Raw genomic sequence first — 22,378 nt, 5'->3', positions numbered from 1 at the left:
AGATCTCAAGGGGGAGTGTGCAGTGATAAAAGATCAGAGAGGTGTAGAAATGTCAAAGACTTCAAAACAAAAAATAAATTCTTAAAATAAATTTGAAATCTGACTGGGGGCCAATGTAAGAAAGCCAACATGGAGGAGTCTTGTTTGCATGTGCTGGTTAGCAGCTGCGCTTCATTCAGCCAAGCACTGACAGAGTGAGACCTGAACAGAGCCTGTTACCATAGTGAAGTTGAGATGAAATAAATGCATGAATAACCTTTTCAATATCACTTAAGCAGAGAAAGAGCGTCACCCTTCCAAGTACCCCAAGTTGAAAAAAGCTAGTTTTAAGAACAGCATTTATTTGTTTATTAAAACTTAAAGTCTTATCGAAGATCACTCCCTCATTCGTTGCAAATGGTTTTTATATAACTTTAAAGGACCAAAGTCATCCACAGCCCTCCATAAATGTCCCTGTAGCTGCGGTCCTCGGATTTAAAAGTTGGATTTTTAAAACTGCAATGGCACATCAGACTTTCTCTGCCTTATTGAGAAGCTGACGAAGAAAGAATGATAGAGATTCAGTTCGTGTACTATAGTAAATCGAGAGGGGGAATTCTTTTGGAATATGGACAGTCATTCTGCTGGAAAAGCAAAAGACCTTAAAGGCTGTAAATATTCATGTTTAAGTTGTCAGGTTAAGAGGGTTGTTAATACTGAAGTCATGTTATGTTTGGGCCCCAGCCTTTATGCATCTCTACCATCACTTGCATCTGTTCTGTTTCTGAATCTTTGTACAGTATTGTGACTCTTGGCGCCTCCTTGTACTTGTCTGGGATCCTTTGTTGTCCTTTTTCCAATCTTTGGGGAAATTGTGCACTTCTTTGTAGTCCTCCTAGGTTTTTTCTGTAGTCCTTTTGTGTCTCTTGCTAGTCCACTTGGGTCTTTTTACAGACCCTTTTTAGTCTCCCTGTGGTTGCCATGCATCTTTGTGTTGTAATAGATTTCACTCAAGTTAGTTTGCATCTCTTTGTAGTTCTTTGTGGCTTCTCTTAAGTAATTTTTTCTCTGTTTTTTTCTTCTTCTCTTTGCAGTCAACTTGGTTCTCAATATTTTTCTGTGTATGGAGGGAATCTTATGCATGTTTTACATCTCTTAGTGGTTATTCAGTGTGTCCTTCAAGGCTACCATAACACATTCTGTCACACCTTTCACATATCATTGGGACAACTAATATCATCAATTTCAGTTAGCTATTAAACACATTTGTTAACATTTACATCACACTGGTGCCTACAAATTGATGTCATCTCATGAGTACTAAACTCCTCAAGGCATCGTATTTTCCACTGAGATATTTGCCTATTTGAATTTTCTGCCCCAGCATCTTTGGTGAGGTGTGGACACACTGACAGCCATTACAAAGGTATTAATGAAGCTTTGATAAATGTACATATCTTCAACACTTACATTAACATATTCACAGGAGCATTTGGAGGGTGAGCCAATTGCAAAGCTGCGCTTATTTCTTAGTCCCCAAGATGCCTGACAGATGCCTTATGCTAATTGCATAAGGAATGATAAGGGATATAGTTCTCTAGATTAAATCTTTTGTGAATAAACGACTTATGCACCAGCCTGTGTACCTGTATACTAAAACCGAATTCACTGCAGCAAAGGAAAAGATCAAAGTAGTGTGTCATTAATGAAACTTGAAAGCCTCTGTGTATTCACGGCCTGTGCGCTAATTCATTTGTCTGTAAGTGCTTCACTTTTAGATTAATTGTAGAGCATTGACAAGAAGCTAATCAGAATGCAAGTGAGGGTTTTGACTTACAGGAGGTTAAGGCTTTTTCCTATGGTATTTGCTCACAATAGATAGAAAGATTAAATAAATGAGCGCAGAGGATTGAGGATAAACAGAGGTGAAATAAAGTCCTGTCAGGGTAAAACCTTTGACGACACACGAAGTATATGTACACAATTACATTACAAACACAAGTATCATAACATGTCTTTCCTATCATCCAGCACGCTGAAAATGCACTGAGCTACAATGGCAATAAAAAGACAAATATGGACTAATTTTAGGTTTTGCTTTTGTAAAGCCAATCACTACATCAGCATGGCCTGTTTTCATTTCCCACAGCTCAACCGTAGCATTTAATAGTTTAACATTTAAATCTTTCACAATATGAAACATTCGTACCAAGTGAAAATAGCGCCTTCCATAGTGTTCCGAAAACAAGAATAAATAAAGGCTCAGCTGAAAATAGTTATCACTACCGCCCAATCTATTAGTATTAAATCTCTGCAATGCCTAAGTAATTACTTTCCATGGATTAGTTTTGTGGACTATAGTAATACCATAACTTGTCTTATGTTCACGTCAAATATCATTAAAGGAAATTTCCACTAAGCAAATATAATGGACTTAATAAACCATTACCTTCTTTAATCTTGTATTTACCAGACAGATGGATGCTACAGGTAAGATAAACTCAAACAAAAAGATTTTTCTATTGTGTAACTGTAACTATTGTGTATTGTGTAACTATTGTGGAACCTTTTCAAGTCTGTTTGAAATCTTCTGGAAAAATCTTTATCAGCGTGTATCTGTCCTTGCCAGAAGAGCAGAAGATTGAGTGTCAGACCTCGATGCCTTTGCTGGCCAGAATAAGCCATTCAACTCAGTTTTATTTTGCCATATTTCTTCACTGTGTCCAGCAATTCCAGTGCCACACAAGCCCATTCTTCAAACATGCTTATGCAGTACATTACATAATCTTTCAACACGCTTTGACAAAACTCCCAACAAATAATTAAAGGACACCTTTCACTTCAGACACCCTTTAACAGAGAGAACGCAGGAAAACTTGTTTATTTTCATGCAGCAGTTTATGTTTTTAAAACTGTTTTGAGGAATGGCCAGCTAATTAACTAATGAACTTTGGACTTACTGAGGTGAGATTAAAGGCAGAAAAGATGTCTGCTGAGTTAGATATATTGCCTTCTGTTTTACGCATCCATCTCTAATAAGCAAATATGATCTAGAAGGAGCAAATAGTGGTGGTATTACTAAGAGCTTCCAAATTGGGATACTATGACCCAGAATGAGTTGAGAGAGAATCCTCTGTGGATACACACAGCTTATTTTATCTGAACTGTTGATCTTTTCAGCATTAAGGAACAAATTGTTGTTTATTATTGTTTTATTGTAGAAATGCTGGTTATATTGTGTAATTATTTACAGCATTCTATGTTTTCTTGAGTGGCTTTTAAAGTCCTAGAGACCATCTTTCAATGGAATACCAACAGTCACAATCATCTATATTTGGCCTACCAAGTCATGTTTTGCTTGACAAGTACTGTTGTACTTTCCAACAAGGGTACTTGATGGAGAAATCCGTGTTGCCAAGTACAACAGTAAGACGTTTCTTGTAGTTGGTCAACACATCTAAGTGTTGATTTTGGCCTACAACTTCTTACAGAAACTCTCTAAATCCTTTAAATTTCTTGGCTCTTGATTGACAACTCAAAGTTTCAGCTGCCTCCACAGATCTTCTGTAGGACTGAGGTCTGGAGATTCCATAACCTCATTGCGCTTCTTCTATAGCCAGTCTTGTTTATCCACTTTGTTGCCTTGGTGGTATGTTTTGGGTCATTGCCATGTTGAAAGACCCATCCAGGATGCATGGATTTTGAGGAAAAAGGGGTTCTTGTCCATGATTTTTTAGTTCAAGGGCTCATCTATTGGCTGCTCAATGTGGTAAAGTAATTATGGTGCCTTAGCAGAAAAACAAGCCAAAGCATAATGCTTGCACCTCTGTGCTTGACTGTGGAGATGGTGTTCTTTGTCAACCGTCACCTTCTCACCAAGCTTCTTGCTGATGATCTTGTAGCCTATTCCAGCCTTGTGCAGGTCTACAATCTTCTCCGTATTAGAGCTCTTTGGTCATGCCCATGGTGGTGGAGCGGATGGAATGGATGCGATGTATACTTTAGGAGTATCTGTATTGTCAATATAATGTCATGTCCACTCTGTGGGAGCCAGAATTCTGGCTGGGTATGGGATCAAATATTTATTTCACTCAATGACATGCAAATCAATTTTTGTAGTTTTATTAATGTGCTTTTTTTGGATTTTTGGGTGATATTCTGTCTACCTTCATTAAAATAAAACACCTATAAAAATTAGAGATTGTTTTTTTCCTTTCTAAGTGCACAAACTTAAAATTCAGCAGGGGCTCAATTAATTATTTCCCTCACTACTAGTGTACTTTTTTTCATTTGCTTCAGATTAAGGGTGTCAGGAAATGCTTTTCTTTTTATGGATCATTATCTCTATGCAGCATTTGTTTTTCCTCTTGGTGTTTGACTACAACACTTTGTTGTTGCATCCATTATTGAAAAACAAAGCAAAACAAGAGTCAATAACACAGCCTACCTGGTGGACGAACACCTGTGCACCTCGAGGGCTCATGAGCAACACGGCCCTCCGTAAAGTGTCCCGGTACCGGTTGAGTTCCTCAGTGCGCATCGTGTTGAAGAGGTCACTAAATACCCGACTAACGTTCCGGTCCACCCTCTGCAAGGAAACATCTAGACCCAGCCGAGACGCCTGGTCCATAAAGGTTTGCAAACCTCGGATATCTGATGGTAGACAAAAGATGGTATGAAAATATGATATGGGTGAAAATGCAAAAACACAAACAAAAAGAGAGGAAGAAAAAACACTTTGAGAGTTGCTGTCTTATGTGGTGCTATATTCGAGGAACATTTAATCACAAGCTGCACTTTCAACCTCTGCACACACAGAGTATATTCTCAGGCTTCATTCCAAAAGGCTTAAAGGCAGGTTTCTTTCTTTGCTCCTGATCTAAAGCGTGACAAAACACAACAAGCACTCCTGTCTGTCTGTTTCGTGGGGTTTACAGGATATGAAACTGCAGGCAGGTGTTGCGGTCCCCAGAGATCTTTGTGTGTGTCTATGTTCGCTATAAAGGAAAGCACTTTAAAATGCCTGCATTGCACATACAAATCAGAGGTGATGTGCAGCAGTGAGTTCACAATAAGCACACCAATCCCAGCAGTCACAGGGGGGAACAGCTGCCCAGCATGTGCCAAGTCATGCTGCATTGTTAAAGAGAGGTTGAGCGAAATCGCTAGGGCCAGACCTCTTTCTGTGTCCAGTGTGTGTCTGTGTGCGTGCATGATTAGGTTCCTACTGTTGCATCAGTGAAGGTTTGATGAGTCATCGAGTGCTCTAGTGCTTTAGTACTCAGAATGGACAAAATACAGGGGCATATGCACAAATGTAAATGAGGCTGAAGAAATTCACAGAACCCATTGTACCCATTTTTGTTTATATTTTTGCTACTGAGGGCCAAAATCAGAAATTAGGCCAACCCCCCCCCCCCCAAAAAACCCCCAAAAAACAAAAAAGAAAATCTATCCTGAGCACAGATGCAACATCTTAGTATATCGACCCTGTTTCTTAGTCTATATCTTGAGGCAAACTGCAGCGGAAATATGTACCAAATGAGACAAATCATAAGAATTAGATGGAAAGGTTTTTTTTCCTAAAATTGCTGCAGTGAAGTCTATTTTGAGGGTTAACATAAATAATCACAGTTGCTCGTGGATTCTCCTCAGAATGTTCAAAGGGCAGAACAAAAGAGGAAATTAAATCATTCATCATTTTGAGGCATCCCTAAACTTACAGAGAAGCATTCTTTGAAAACTCTTTCACTTGAAACCGCACACTTTCTTTTTTTTGTCCCATTTTCTTTGCATACAAACCTAATCATGGTTTCACAACTCGACCCTTACAATTCATTTGGCTACATGAAGTAATTAGATATCTCTATATGCAATACCCAGCTGCAGTAACTGACTAACACTGACTTTAACTTTGCATTCACTGCATGTGTTGCTGATGAGACAATCAGCAATTATGGATAATTCCAGGTAATAATAATAATAATAATGGATTGGATTTATATAGCGCTTTTCAGGACCCCTCAAAGCGCTTTACAATACCACTATTCATTCACTCTCACATTCACACACTGGTGAAGGCAAGCTACAGTTGTAGCCACAGCTGCCCTGGGGCAGACTGACAGAGGCGAGGCTGCCATATCGCGCCATCGGCCCCTCTGGCCATCACCAGGTGAGGTGTCTTGCCCAAGGACACAACGACCGAGACTGTCTGAGCCAGGGTTCGAACCGGCAACCTACCGATTACCCAACTCTTGAGCCACGATCGCCCGGGAATGATTGCTATTATTCTATCAGTGAGTTTCTCAATTTTATGAGAACCTGCACCTCTGATATTGCTGACAAGACCAAAACATATTCGTAATCGACCACCATTGTGCACCAATATCTACATTTGCTGGACAGGTTTGCATCTGAAAACTGTCAAATTGACACAGGAAGGCTGTAAATTACACATTTCATCCAACAAGGATCTTGTCATATGCAGTTAAACATATATTTTGTTTTGTGTAGTGGTATAATTACAGTGTGAGACCAAGAGAAAGAGGAGGGCAGATAGTCATATTTTAACCCCTGATTAGCCACCACCACTCGTTATTATTCCATGTACTGTGTTTTAGACGGACGGTATATATTATAGTTATTATTTTACTGTTAGAAGATGTTTCATAAGTGGCATCATATTTATCATCACTACATTGTTTGGGAAAATGAACCAAAATACAGGCTAATGAGGGTATTTGTGCTGTAAGATTACCTGTATTGATTTAAAATGAATAGTAATACTTTGATGCTAAGCCCCTGCTTAAATGTATCTACTCGCAAAAGCGATCAGATCTCTAACAGAGGCCTCTAACTAATATATGCTACAAAGAGAGTATAAATGGGTAGAATTTCTCTAAACTGAAGTCACTCGATAAGGAGACAAATTATTATGGATGCTTTTTATTAGTCATTCCAAGAGCTTTGTTAACTCTACTGACTTGAGATTTCTGAGATGTGGGGAATATTTTGTATCATAATCCAATTTCAAAATCTAAAAGAGAGTCTGAACAAAAATGTATATTTTACATTTATGAATGAGATGGAATTCTGCAGATCTTTAATCAACAAATGCCGGATTAACGCAATGCAGATTTCATCAATACCATAAAAGATCTGGAGGAACTGGTCAACACTCCATAACAGGAAGATAAACTGTTGTCTGAAAACTTGTAACATGCTGTAACAAAACAAAAATAAAAAAATACAAAAAAAAGGTTTATAATCCCATGAAGAGCAAAGGGAAAGCTACCATGCGATAACTATTCTATGAACTGATAGAAAAATTGGACTTCAAAGTCAACATTCAAACCCATAGCAAATGTTTCCACGGGGAAACCGAAAAGAGGATTAACGTGGAATTAAAGGTCTGATCTTTGGACATGTTTACCCAAGCGTAATTTCTGAACACAAATCTGCAACTGAAAGTTTTAGATATCAAAACTTGACCCTTGCGCAGACTCCCTTTATCAGTCCCCCCCCCCCCCCCCATTTTTACTCTGGAAACTTACCAACTACTCTTGTTTTCTGTCTGGCCCTCACATATCTTTTTTAATAATGGTATGAATCTTTTTTTAGAGCAGTTGGAAAAGATAGATTGAGAGAGACTAAGAAAGGCCCCATGAAAATGCTCTAACATTCATTTCAGCTCTAACTTACATTGAAACTAAAGCGGGACTCCCTTTTGGATTGAAGCAATGCTGAAATGAGCACATCAAGCTGCGCTCCAATTCAAGCGGAAAAGCTTGAGAAATGGCTATGCTACCAGCTTATGTTTACTCAAAATTGAGATGAGTCTGTTTAAGTAATCAGTGTTATTCTTGCAACAATAACGTCAGTTAATTATATGCAATACAGATTTTTTTTTTGCAAATTTGTAATGTTTCAGACACTGAGTGTTATGCACAGCAATTACAGCTACACAGAGAGAAAGGGAGCGAGGCAGAAAGGGAGAGCGAGAGAATGGGACATTCTCTTCACATTCTTCTTCCTGGGTCTATATTTAAGTGCTTTAAGCTGAATTTGTCTTTATTCATTCTCTGACTGAAAAGATATATTTTCTATGATATCCAGATTTACTGCCATATCTATACAGCAGTAAATCTGTTAATCATGGTTTCATTCTGAAGCACTGCCCATCCATCCCTTTATCCAATTCAAGGTTGTGGAGGGGCTGGAGCTCATCCCAGCTGATAATGGGTAAGAAGCGGGATACACCCTCGATGGGATAGATGGGTCTATCATAGGGCTAAAGTAGAGAAACAGGCAGATATTCACTTTCCCATTCACACCTACAGCCAGTTTAAAATCATCAGTTAACCTACTGTAATATGGATGACTTTGGACTGTGGGAGGAAGGTCTGAGGTGGCCAGAAGGTTTGAACTAAGGCAACAGTGCAACCTTTTGCACCACCATACCACCCACTTACCACTGTGCACTGCGTCTGATAGCAGTTAAATCTAAGCAAGTTCTGAAAAAAGGGCATAGATTCCTTTAAAAAACAACATTTAGTCCTATTTTCTCTGAATAACATAAGCATGTGCATTGAAAGGTTTGTTTGTTGCTGTAAGAAGACAGTGATCAGTACATGATCAGTACAATTATTAATGGGACATCTTGGAAACTATAATAATAAAAACAATCCTACACAATTTAATGAACTGGGCTGCAGACTAAACATACCTGCTGAATCTCTATGAATTTGTGATGCAAATCTTTCATATAAATCTGTTTTTGTATTTTCTGTTTTAATTTGATATTTACACTTAAGCTTATTTAATGTTTGGTTCTGATATATTTGCCTTTTTATTGTGCACTTTCTGAAAACCCCTGTTTGCTGTCATTCTTTGTATGAGTAAGAACATGTTGCATCACTTTGTTTTGACAGTAAAAAAAAAAGAGGAATGGAAGCACAATCATTAATACAGTTCTAATATGAAGAGTCTGGTCTAAATAGGAAGTGGACGGGGAAGACTGAAATGGACATACAGCCTTGGAATGATTATTACCTCAGCCCGGACTCTGTGAATGGACTCAAATACTGAACAGTGAGTGCATTTCTGGCTTACATCACCATCACATGTGTCTAAGAGTGATACAATCAATCACCCTACATGCATTTTGCTTTTGGGATTATACAGCTTTGTGTACTTAGAATGGAGAAAGATCAAAATGCAACAACTGGAATAATAACACAGAATAGCAAGGCTTGATAAATAAAAAGTGAAAAATCAGTATTTGCACAATATACAAGGATTAAATTAGTTTTTGTTTTTTTTGTCAGAGGCCCAACTTATTATTATCCCGAACTTTAACTTACTGGCTAAACAAATCATGATTATCAATTAATAACTGGGAAAATAAAGCATATTTTTAAGGAAAATATTAATGTCTGACCATGTATGATTTCTTTAGTTGATGTCAATTAGAAATCAGCAGCTGCTATTTATGCGAATAACTGAGAAATAACCACAAATAATGTTTTTACATTTTCTGCTCCCTATGTTTTTCTTCTGTTTTTTATTATTGGTACTTTGGGAGCTTTAAACATGTAAAAGTATTCCTTTACTGCTATGTACTGTCACTGGACACCTCTGTAGTTACACCATGCTAGTGTTGGACTGGACTGTCTTTTGCCTTCAGAACTGCCTTAATTCTTCATGTCATAGATTCAATGAGGTACTGGAAATACTCTTAATACTCTATCTATCTATGCATGCCAAATTCTGGCTCTACTATTAAAATGTTACCACAGAAATTGAGACACATAAGGCCAGGCAACATTTCTCCAATCGTCTTTTGTCCAGTTTTGGAGCTTGTACAAACTGTAGCCCCAGTTTTAGTTTTTTTGCAGACACGAAGGATATCTGATGTGTTCATCTCCTGCTGCAGTCCATCTGTTGACATGTTGTGTGTTCAGAGATGCTCTTCTGCGTACTTTGGTTGTAACAAGTGTTTATTTGATTTATTGTTGCCATCCAATCACCTTCCCCCAGTCTGCCATTCTCCTCTGACATCTGCCATCAGAAAGGTATTTACATCTATAGAACTGCTGATCACTGGTTATTCTCTCTTTTTGGACCATTCTCAGCAAACTCTAGAGATTGCCCTGTGGGAATATCCAATTAAATTAAATTAACAGTTTCTGACATACTCCGACCACCCTGCCTGACACTAACAACCACAACATGTTCAGAGTATCTCTTTCTTTCTTCCCCTACTGATGTTTAACATGTCTACACGTCTCAACGGAGTTGCTGCGAAGTGATTGACTTCTTTGTATTAATGAGAAGCTGAGCAGCTATACCTTATGAAATGACCAGTAAGCGCGTATACACTCTATTGTCTATTATTATTTAAATATTCTCTGTATTATTTTCTATTACTTTTCCACTTTAATTTATTTTTTAAATCACTCTCTACTCTTATTAGAGCCAATAAATGGAGGTCATATGTACTTTTACTCCCTGTGAAATTAGCTGTTATGTTAGCTGGCAGTGTTAAAGACCTTGTGGTGTAAATGTAGTATTAATAGAGATGAAATCAGGCAACACAATAAGACATGCATTAAAAAAGGACATGACGTAGAAGTCTTCCATACGTTTCCTATGATGTGCTGCAGGCTTGCTAAAAACTCCACGGGAAATACCCTTTGTGTTTGTCTATGTCCAGACTCTCTCTGTGTTATAAATGCATGTTTTACATAGGAACCACCCCCTACTTGGGACCAAAAGCAGCCTAATCAATCTTACACCTAATACCAGGCTAATTCGCTCCTTCTTTAACAGCGATATGGTCACCACAGGGAGGACAGAGACAGATGTAGCTGCTCCACAGTCATTACTAAGTGCAGGTAACTCTGACAGACCTGCCAAGGAGCATCCTGAAAAATCAACCCTTCTTTTAGATTTCCTATAATCTTGACTCAGTTGTCTATTATGCTCTTCTTGTTATAATAAAAGGACAAGATAATTTCTAAGAAGCTTTTATTTGCAGATAGTCTTCCCACTGTCCTTCCACCCCCACAGAATCAATACTTGGCTTCCTTTAGGATACACTCAGTTATGAGTAGCTATTGTGTAAAACACACCCTAAATGGCATACACAGAGGCATACACATAACACATCACAAACCTTTAAAATGATACTTAAGGTTTAGAAAAATCTCTTTCCCCCCATGAAAGGCTTAAGCAGAGTTATTTTTGTGGCATTTTCTGGCCTTTTGGAACCTTTTTATTTTACAACTCATCACAAGAAAGACATGAATATGAGTACAAATGCTGAAATGTTTCACTCAAATCCACAAATTTAAACCTTGTAGTGCTATTACAAAAGTGTGCCTAAACCTTCAGTAACTCTGGAAATCATATATGCCATGATTGTTACAAAACTACAGTCAAATAAGGTGAAGACATTTGACTTTAAGCCAAAAATGACGGCATCACAAATGAGGTAGTTCTCCTTTCCCTCATTTTTAAGTCCTTATTCATGGTAGTGCTAGAGCAGGACCAGAAAATTCAGCTAGACAGATATTCATTAGTTGGATTGGATTGAATTTTGAGATTTAGATATTCAATTTTTAGATTCTTAGAAATGTAATTTCAGCTTGAGTGTCCCTCTAAAGAAGCATTCCTGACCAAGTGCAGGCTCACCTCCGTTCACCTCGGCTTTGCCAAATTAGTGATCTTGCTGTTAGATTTAGTGATTTTCTTTTTAAAAGAACAAATGCATTGACTTCTTGGCTAAACTGTTGTCAGTACTGTGCCACAAGTGTGAGGTTTTCCCCTTTCTCACACTACTCTGTGGATCTACTCTGTTGCACAAGTGGCAGAACCTGTGACGTCTGCACACGCACGGTGTTGTTCTCATGATTTGTTACCGAGATAAAGGGTGTGCAGTGTGTGAGAGGGGCAAAAAAGAAATGCAAAAATGCAATCTATTGCTACTCTTTCTCTCATTAAAAGTGGTCACTAAACGTAAAATAATGGAACAACCATGATCTTTATTTTATGTTCATGGCCATTTTGTCAAAGGTGTGGCAGATATAAAATCAGCAAACCTGATGATGATGTCATAGTCTGCACACCTATACCATGAAGTCCTGGTGGCTAAAGTCTTGAATATTTGCTGTTAATGACTGTCCGCTTAATACTTGTAATGCAAGTGTAAGTCAGCTTTCTCTCTCTCACACACACACAGACACACACTCTCACACAATATTAATCCAATTTGTGTTTGAGCAGTAAAAAGCTACCATTTAGTAATCACATCTTTTAAGTAGCTTATTGAGCAGGTGTGTGGTAGGTAGGCATGTTAAGCTAGATTATCACCTAAGCATAGCATGATTGACTTATTCAGTTTTTTGCTTTCTGCTTAATGGTGTCTAAAAATAAACAGGTATGTTTACAATGGAAAATTTAAAGTCAGGGCAAAAATTCAACCCATAACTGCAAATTTAGTGAAAAAGAAAGCTACCTTCAGCTGCTCCTTTATTCACAAGAGGACACCACAGCAGTTAGCACCCCAGGTTTTACGTGGGATGCTCTAAATAACCCCAAAGGGACTTGTATTCCTTCCTAGTTTTAAACTGGGAAGCTTTTGCTTGTTACGTGAATGTGTAAACCACTAGACTACTGAGACACATAACTTTAGTTAAATTAATATATAAAAAGTCAGCAGGGGCAGTCATCTTTGTATGAAAGTTTCATTTTGAATGTAGTCGGTTTGAAAAGAACGCACAAAAGGCTGCACAGTCCTTGATGGCAAAGTCTCGCTTTGCTATCAAAAAGTTTGTTTTTCAGTGGAAGAGATTAATTTTCATGGCCTTTACATGAACTGGATCTGTTTGGCCCTTCTCACAAAAAAAAAGAAAAGAAAAAAAGCTGAAGTATCAGATACCCTTCTGTTTTGTCAGAGAGCATGACTTAAATCAGCAAAAGTAGGGCAGGCTGAAAGAAACAAAACAGCATAAGATATAAAAACTGCTCCTGAATGAAAAACACAAAAATTAGACTAAAGAAAGAAGAAAAAGAAGAAAAACAACAAGAGCAAAGCTGAAAGGATCTGTTGGGTAGCAATAAGCTGTTATAGGATTATCATATAATTTTGCTTTCTTCTATTTATCTGACGGCACAAAAGCCAAAACCACAAGGATGTTTCACAGCTGTAAAACAGTGTTGTCCAGCTTCTCTTAGAGCTATAGAAGTATAAGCAGGTTATCTCTGTTATTTATGAAAGAAATTATGGAATATGGTCTCTCAGAACTGAGAATCAAATTATACGTAGAAAATGTACAATGACAAATGTAACCAGAAGAGGTGAAGCTGTAGAAGTTGTTTACATAATGTGCTTTTTATGCAACTGATGCATTGGTGGAGACTGGAATGAATTGGCTCCCCTGACACGCTTCATTACACTGAGCTATATATTTTACCCCTGAGGTCAGGGAAGCCACTTGTTTAAGCTGTAATAAAGCACAAATCTCACCCCGTACACTTCTAATGTAGAGTAAGGTGTTAGTCTCACAATTCAGGTGGCTGATACCCAGAAATCCTACCAGTGGCTGGACAAAGCTGGACTGAAAGACAGCATGGAGGCACTAATCATGGCAGCACAGGAACAAGCTCTGAGCACAAGATCCATAGAGGCTGGGGTCTATCACACCAGGCAAGACCCCAGGTGCAGGCTGTGTAAAGATGCCCCAGAGACAATCCAGCACATAACAGCAGGGTGTAAGATGCTAGCAGGCAAGGCATACATGGAACGCCATAACCAAGTGGCCGGCATAGTGTACAGGAACATCTGTGCCGAGTATAACCTGGAAGTCCTGGGGTCAAAATGGGAGATGCCCCCAAGGGTGGTGGAGAATGACCGAGCTAAGATCCTGTGGGACTTCCAGATACAGACGGACAAAATGGTGGTGGCTAACCAACCGGACATAGTGGTGGTAGACAAATAGAAGAAGACGGCCGTAGTGATCGATGTAGCGGTTCCGAATGACAGCAATATCAGGAAGAAGGAACATGAGAAGCTGGAGAAATACCAAGAGCTCAGAGAAGATGTGGAGGGTGAAGGTGACAGTGGTAATCGGAGCACTAGGTGCGGTGACTCCCAAGCTAGGCGATTGTCTCCAGCAGATCCCGGGAACAACATCAGAGATCTCTGTCCAGAAGAGCGCAGTCCTGGGAACAGCTAAGATACTGCGCAGGACCCTCAAGCTCCCAGGCCTCTGGTAGAGGACCCGAGCTTGAAGGATTGACTGCCCACAGGGGTGAGCGGGGAGTTTGTTTTATATATATATATATATATATATATATATATATATTCACACTGTTAAAAAGAGAGAAGCCAACACTGATAATGTGATCTGAGCTCCTGTGCTGTGAGGAGTTTCTATATTTCATTTTTGCAGTTCCATCACTGATCTGACAGAATTTCACACTGCTGTCATGAAACGAAAGTGTTATGTAATACAGCCCGGTATAAGAGGCAAAAATATATATATATATAATAAATAAGATGAAATGTAGTTCCTTTACTAACAGCACTAACAACCATCTGTCACCTTGTAGTTCAACTCCAGGTTTATGCCTTTACTAACCTTTTCTATATCATTTAATAATAAAAATCATTTGATAACTCAGTCAAAGTTCAGAGAAAGTGTCTGACTTTTCTGCCTACAGAGAGTCTTTCAGAAAGTGAAACATTTTCAAACCTAAACATAAATCAGTATTTATCATGAGCATTTTAGTCCACTGGCTGAATCAAGTAAATGCAGTGGACCGGTGACGTCTAATTAAATGTTTTAGCTTTTTACTTTTCACTGTTTGCCCAGATTATGATTAGTTAAGCAAATTCAACTATCACTACATTGCACATTTCACACTGACTGCTTTTTGATTGGGATAAGGTACTGAGTAAATCAGCCAAATAAACATATGAACATGACTGAATATGGACACGAAGCAATATTATTAAAAAGTTTGTAGAATAGTTGATGTTCAAGTCTATTTAACCTTTTTTTCAGACCACAATGTATACATATATGTGTACGTATATATGTATATATATATATATATATACATATTGTATATGTATATAAATGACGTTAATGCCATAACCGCAATAACGTGGTAAATCTCCATTAGCAACTTAGCGTAGATCACCCTGTGCGTGGGGGGTGGGCGGTTTTAACAATATTAACAATATTAATGTTAAAATCGCTAGTACATACATATATGTACACATATATCTGTACGTCACTTTAATTAAAAGATGTACTGGACAAAAGCACATTGCAGCTTAAGAAAATACATAGATGTTGACTCGATGTAGCTGTAAATACTCATAACACATCCTAAGGGCATAATAGTGTCACAGTGTCTTATTAACTTTAGAAATGGAAAAAGTCCTAATCAACAAGTTTAGCTGAAAGGGCTAAACTTTGATATTGGCTAAAATATACCTATGAAAACCAACCTCTCAGCATCCACTGTCAGTAGTTCTTGTTTTATATGTCAATATTTTGATAATTTTATACATTTTCTGGCTTCTTAATTTCATAAAAAATATCTTCTTTAATTTATTATTCTATTGGTACCAGTGCAAAAAAAGTATCCCAGAATTCCCACAGAAATGTAACTCAAATCAACATATGTAAGAGCTCGACATTCACTGAAAGCCTAGACAGATTAACAGACAGCACTTTTCTTTGCAGACAGTTGTGTCAGTCACTGTTGCACTGCTTTAAAGCAGACACCACAGGTATTTGGACTGTTCTGTGATGAGGATCATAATTAGCCGCTACATTCCTTAATTAAATGAGTTCAGAGCTAAATAGTGTAACACAAGCACACATGTCAGTGGTGCTGACTTTGTAGTGTCTAATTTAGCAGACTTAAAAAAGGCTACTTTGTTAGAACAGCTTCTTGATGAGCCAAGTCTTCTTCATGTGATATGCATACCGCAATGTGCAAAATTCTGAGTTATTTTGAATGTTCTGATTTTTATCCACCACACAACACCATATGTGACGTGTCTGACTGGTCCTAAATGTTTTTCTGCAGCAGGAGAAAGAGACCAAGTAACCAGCCAGTGCTAAAAACCTATCTTTAGTGACTGGATGGACAGTGTCCTGCAACAGATGGCATGGCCTCCAAAGAGCCCTGATTTGAACATCACTGAGTCAGTCCCAGATTACATGTAGAGACAGAAGCAACTGAGACAGCCTGAATCCACAAAAGGACTATGGAAAGTTTTCCAGGGTGTTTAGAACAACTTACTAACAAAGAACAAAAAAAAAAAAGAAAAAATAAACCCAAACAAACTGTACTTAGGAGAATTTGCACTGTTTCAAAGAAAACCACAGGCAAGTAAGAATCTGATTGGGATTTTTCTTTCTGTTTACTTTTGTTTGCTTATCAACAGAAAAGCCAGCATGATATGTGGCACTACTTTTCTAACCATTGTCTCTTTCCTTTTAATGGCAATAATTATTTGAACGCCGCTTTAGGTTACCTCTAACTAAATTTATAGTACATTATGCTGACTAGGATATGTGTTGTGAACAAGGACAAAATAAAGCCTTAACATTTCCCAAACTGCACATGAATCTATTAAAGTATGATGATTGGAATTGAGACACACAAACAATGGCTTTGCTGGATAGAAAGACAGACAGTTAGTCAGAGATTTTAAGCTATCCACTCTATATAGCTAACAAAACACATGGCAGGCAGTCAAGCTCATTATAAAAAGGACAGTTAGCACTGGTTACCACAGATAGGCAGCGAGCCAGTGACAAAGAAAGATCTATAGCAAAACAGATGGTCAGACACATGCTGACCCCATGAGACAGACATATAGAGAGCTAGTTAGTCAGATAGACAGCTAGTCAGAAAGAAAAGCAAGGCAGCTTGTCAAAATGAAGCACAGACAGGTTTCCTTCTGTAGTGGACTTTCATTGATCCAACTCAATGCTGAGAGTGCATTTCTGCAAAGAGTAGCAATGACAGAAAGAAATCCAAGGACAGAGCTTTGTAAATGTAAGCCAACATGTCAAACACATAGTGACCAAGTTACAGTTGGGAACTTGCCTGGGGCCCCGGTATTCTGATGGCTTGCTTTACTATACACTATATCAACTTTAGCTCAGTTGTTTTCAGTACTGGAAAAATAAAACAGATTTATACTGCCTTCTGGACTCCACTCTTCCCAGAACTAAAAAGATTAGCCAGCAGAGACAAAGTCTCATCTGATGAATGGCAATGCAGCAAAAGGCTTTATATGCCCACTTCATTCTCCTACCCTTCCACTGCCTTGCCAATCACTCCTTGATCCACAGTGAATTGCCCAAATGTGGGTCACAAAAGGTCTGGTTCACAGGGAACTCATAGTGAAAATAATTAAACAGAAATGAAGAACATTTGAGAATATATAAAGTACTGTTGGGACACATCCTCACAGATGACTGCACCACAAATGAGCCAATTAAGCTCATACTTGTTTCTTCATGACAATACTGCTAAAACTGAATGCAGCAGTGAGATGTCGTTTTTTTTTTTTTTCCCTCCTGAACTTTTGATTTATTTTTTAACAGCGGGAAGTACAGTATGTGATTGTGTGGGAGTGATGATGTTCCTTCAGCTTACTTCTCACTTGGTCTATTCTTTTAGGCACATGAATTCTCAGCGTTAATACGGCTTTACTGCAGCAGCAGCCTGATCTTCATCTCAGAAGATAGTTATAGGATATTTACATTTAAATGAAAGCAGTGAAACCATCTTACATACAAATGTCATGTTTATGAGATATATTTGTTGTTAAGGTGCTCTCGTTTTTCCCAACTCACCGTAGTCGCTCTCGTAAAAGATGATGAACTTCTGCCAGTGCAGTTCAGATACAAGAGTGAGCAGGACGTCGCTGATTCGAACAGGTGGCCGTGCAGCCAGTGTGTAGCTCTCTCCGTCTGGGCTCGGGTTGAGCTGACAGGCAGTACGGGGTGCGCCATCCCCATTTCTTTGAATGAAGAGGTGGGGGATGTGCATTGCATCTGTCAGAGACTGCAGGGCACTTGCAGCTGCACAGCCTGTAGATGTAACCAGCGCGAGGATCCCTTGGTTCATCAGCTCGCATGCTGGACAGAAGACAAAAAACAAAACAAAACAGACTTTGTGAATACGCAAAGAAAGAACACAGGAAGAAATTAAGGGCAAAGCACTGAGAAACATTTTATTGGGAAAATTAGATTAGAAGAAGAAAAGGAATAAGATATGAAAACATAATCAATTCCGACATGGATTTAATTTTAAAATAACATATTTTTTTCCACTTGGTCTTAAAAAAAAAATAAGATGCTATATCCTACTTAAGATTATTTCTGACCCTTAGTTGAGAAATGATCACTAAAAGTTGGAGGTTTGCCCTAAAGTTATAATATAATGTGTAGCTGAGAGATTCAGTGGAAGATGAGGTTGATGAGTGAGTGTATCTTCTAATCCTTGTCCACAGACAAAAAGGGAAAGCGCTTGCTAACGGAAACTGCTACTTGAAAACAGCAGAGAGCTACCTGAGACTGTGGGGTTCTTATCAAAACAGAAGAGGTGGCTAAGTGGGAAGAATCTGGCATGAATTAAAATCAGGAATATTTTAAGATGTAATGATGCCTCATGTGAGTCCCAGCTTGATATGGTCCTACATATCCTTCACTCTTTCTCTTGGTTTTATGTGTAATGGTGGTGAAAATCTGTAAACAAGCAGGGATTAGGACTGCAGACACATGCTTGTAATGTCTGTGGTGGTTTTAAAGTCCCTACATCTCTATTTACACGTGCAATTTTGGGGGGGGAATCTATTTTTGATCCTCTTAGGGAAGGTCACCACATCTAGCGGAACAAAATGACACATCTTTCAAAGATGAGGTACTCAACGAGATACTTTTATATCTTCAAATAACTGATTACATTTAACCCTTTAAAGTGTGAACCATGAAATTATTGGTAGAAAATTATATTTTTTTGAAAACTTAGTACTTATTGAACCTTCTTACAGATAAAAAAATATTTATTTATTTTTATTATTATTAAATTATTGTTATATTTGCATCAAATTTGCTAAACCTGTGTAAATGTATTGCATTATGCTATTTTCACAAGCCCTAAGACTCATTCTGACCCCGTATCAGTTTCTCATCTTATATTCCTGTCATGTTTCTAAGATGAAAAAGTGTTAGCCCTTTAATGTTGACCTAACCCTTCCCCCGGAGTATGCTCCCGTTTTCCCTTTGGTTATGAGATGCAAAACAGAGAAAAACACAATCACCACAAAAGAGAAAGTGATAGGAATACAAATGCAAAACAGCTTAAATGAAGAATATTGAATTTGCATTTAATTTCAAGCTCTATCTCTGTTATGTGCTGCATAATCATCTACTACAGGGATTGTCGAATTTTGCATGTGACATGGGACAGTCTATGACAAATGCTACTTTTAAAATTCAACTCACTGTCTCTCGCACAGCAGGGCTTTTATAATTGCACAAACAGCTGAGCATAATGTACAAAACAGCAATTAAATGTTCTCTCACTGAATTTAATAATACTTCCTAATTATATGGTCTACTTCAGTGTCTACAGAATCTGGCACAAAGGAAAAATGATGCGGTCTAATACCAAATTATATCATTCAAACCCCTTCATAATAAGTACACAAACATATCATAAACATGAAAGTAAGATGTGGTATTAAAACCTTCGTGCAAAAGTGAAAAAAAGAGAAAGGTTTTTGTGATGAAAATAAATGAGAATAAGGGTCTGAGAAGAAGTGGTGAGGCGAGATGATACTGAATGGAGACATAGTGGGAGAGGACTGTGGATGTGTGTGTGAGAAAGTATGGCAGAAGAGCTGGACTATTAATGTGACAAATGGCGATTTCATCTGCTGACTGCATGCACATGACTACATTAGTGCACTCTAAATCACGACTAGAGGAAGTATGAGGAAACTAAGTAACATACTAAATAGGAGACTGAATGAAGGAATATCGGGCATCTCAGGTAGACGGGCATGCACTGTATTCGTGGTTGTAGTGGTTTAAGTAAAACAAGAAAAAAAGAATAAGAATAGAAATGTGAGAGAATTAGGAAAGGGGTGCGGGAGTAGTGGAGAGATTATTTGTAGCTTTTTGCATGAATGCTCAGGGGAATTCAAGAAAATGTTCCTCAGGCCAGGAAGTGTCTTACAGTTTGTACATGAGTGGGAGAGACAGACAGACAGTCATACATGCAAGCCAAGGTGTGCAAAAGGGCATTTGGCAAATTTTCTGTAGGGCACCATGAAATACCTTTATGTTGCCCAAGTCATGCCAGCAGCAGTGATCAAATCTAGTACATGCTTCAACTTGGATACAACATCTAAATGTGTCTGTTGGCAACAACAATATGTATTGAACTACACACTGGAAACAGTCTGCTCCCAAGAGTTACCGATTCTCTTTTAACAAGTTTCACTCTCAGGTGCAGCCTACTCACTACAAACTTTACAGAGTTGGGAAGGGTGTAATATTGGCTTGAATTCCAGCTTCCTGTGCCATTAAGATACTTGTAATAGACCTGGATCAGTTTGTCCATTGACAGAACATACCGGGTATATGAATTCTAAGTTGAAATGATGAGTTTGGGACTGTCCATTTCAGATTTTGGTGAATACAGAAAAGAAGAAATGCATAGTTTGCACATTTCATTGATTACCAAGGGACAGCCATTTTTTAAAATGAAGGCAAGGGCAGGAAGTATAACATTCCAAGGGTTTATGGGTAATAAAACACATTTCTGCGAGTATTAAGCAGTAGCATAATAAACTGCAGTATAAATAAACGACTGGTTGCACAAATGACTTTTCTAATGTAAGGCAGAACAGAAGAAAATTATAATAAAAAAAAAAAAACCAAAAAGGAGCAAACATAACAAAAACTTTAGTATCTGGTATATTTTAACCTAATCTGAACACCTTTATTTTTATTTTAAGTGTGAGATTCAAAGCTCAAAAGCAGAGCTTTACAAGGAAAGCACTGGCTGATTTTAGGATATCAGTGAAAGGTGAATCCCGAGGACTGAGTGACATGGAATTAAAATGAGAACCTTTCATTTTAATGTTTCTGTGTGCCTGAAATACAAGTACTGAGCCAGGTTAGAACTGGGAATTTTATTTTATCATCGCATCTGAGCAAACATAATCATCCCCAAAATGTTAAACGTGCAATTTATTGACTGATTATAAATTTGTATTTTGTGCTTCATGTATAGTGTAATTATTTACCTAATGTTCCATCAGCTGTCATGCAGTGAACTGGAATCGTCACCTTCATTTGTGCTATAGGATCAGGACAGAGTCACCTCCCCTAACCTCTGTGTTTCAGGTGCTTTTAGCAGGCTGTGGCTAAAGTGTCTTCAGCCATTTTGGCTTCGTAATGGACACCCCAGGCCCATTATACAGCAGACAGCCAACTGACAGGAGGGAGGAGTACTCTATAGTCATTGGCAAGGATGATAATGGTGGAATAATGACTCTTAAATGTTCCCCCTGAAGTCGACAGAGGCCATCCTTCATTTCCTGCAAGCTATCTGACAACCAGAATCAGCATACAACAGCACTCTTATTCATGTGTCATATAAAAAACCTCACTTTTCCAGAATAACACATGCAAAATGCTCTAAATTCACATAGTTGATTAACATTTACTTTAACTAATTGGAAGAATTTATAAACTACAAATTAAGGCACATGATGCTACAAAGTAACAGCTCAAATGGGGAAGCAGAAGTTACTGTATTTGGAAAGAGAGATTCAGTAATCTATCATGGCCACGGTGGAGAATTCGTCATTTTCTTCTATCAGTAACGATATGGTTGATCGATGGACAATGAATTCAGTAGGTGTATGAATTTTTAAACACTTTTAATCAAAGCTGCATATCTTTAAAAACTTGATAAACCTCTCATCACAGTAAAATACATGCCTCCCTGATCAGCAAAAGCACATGGCATTTTTCTGCTCAAGTCCTCGCCTCATCCGACCAGTTCAGTTTTGTGCAGATGGGCCATGGAGCGAGAAAATTATCATCAAGACACCAGACTGAAAAAAGACACTGCAATCTGTTTTCCCACGAAAACGGGATGTCATCAGTGTCTCGCCCTCATTTTACCAATGTAATATGAAGGGATGAAACAAAACACCACACCACTGCCTTGGTGAATATTGCATAAATTGGGCCTGTCTCAGTGATTTCACAGCCTAAATAAGACAGTCTCATTTAGTTTGCTCTGACTCAGAGCTCGATCCTAGGATACAAAGGAGGGAATC

The 22,378-nt window shown here is 38.2% G+C and overlaps 1 protein-coding gene across 2 annotated transcripts in view; it reads right to left on the bottom strand.

Moving 5' to 3' along the window:
- Window positions 1–22,378, bottom strand: part of grid1a (glutamate receptor, ionotropic, delta 1a) — a 307,772-nt gene that overhangs the window by 80,671 nt on the left and 204,723 nt on the right. For both annotated transcript variants that reach the window (XM_086259143.1, XM_086259144.1), the window contains exons 3-4: window positions 17,871–18,155; window positions 4,427–4,632 (exon numbers count right to left, since the gene is read on the bottom strand). In XM_086259143.1, coding sequence (XP_086115269.1) covers window positions 4,427–4,632; window positions 17,871–18,155 — 491 coding nt within the window. The remainder of the gene's footprint in view (window positions 1–4,426; window positions 4,633–17,870; window positions 18,156–22,378) is intronic.

This window comes from Aulonocara sp. 'chitande type north' Nkhata Bay, linkage group LG13, assembly GCF_057382095.1.
Source record: "Aulonocara sp. 'chitande type north' Nkhata Bay isolate Kocher_YH1m ecotype deep benthic linkage group LG13, A_spYH_male_GT1.1, whole genome shotgun sequence".
NCBI lineage: Eukaryota > Metazoa > Chordata > Actinopteri > Cichliformes > Cichlidae > Aulonocara > Aulonocara sp. 'chitande type north' Nkhata Bay.
The sequence above is the reverse complement of the archived record's forward strand: the minus strand, read 5'-3'. Positions and strand labels throughout refer to the sequence as shown.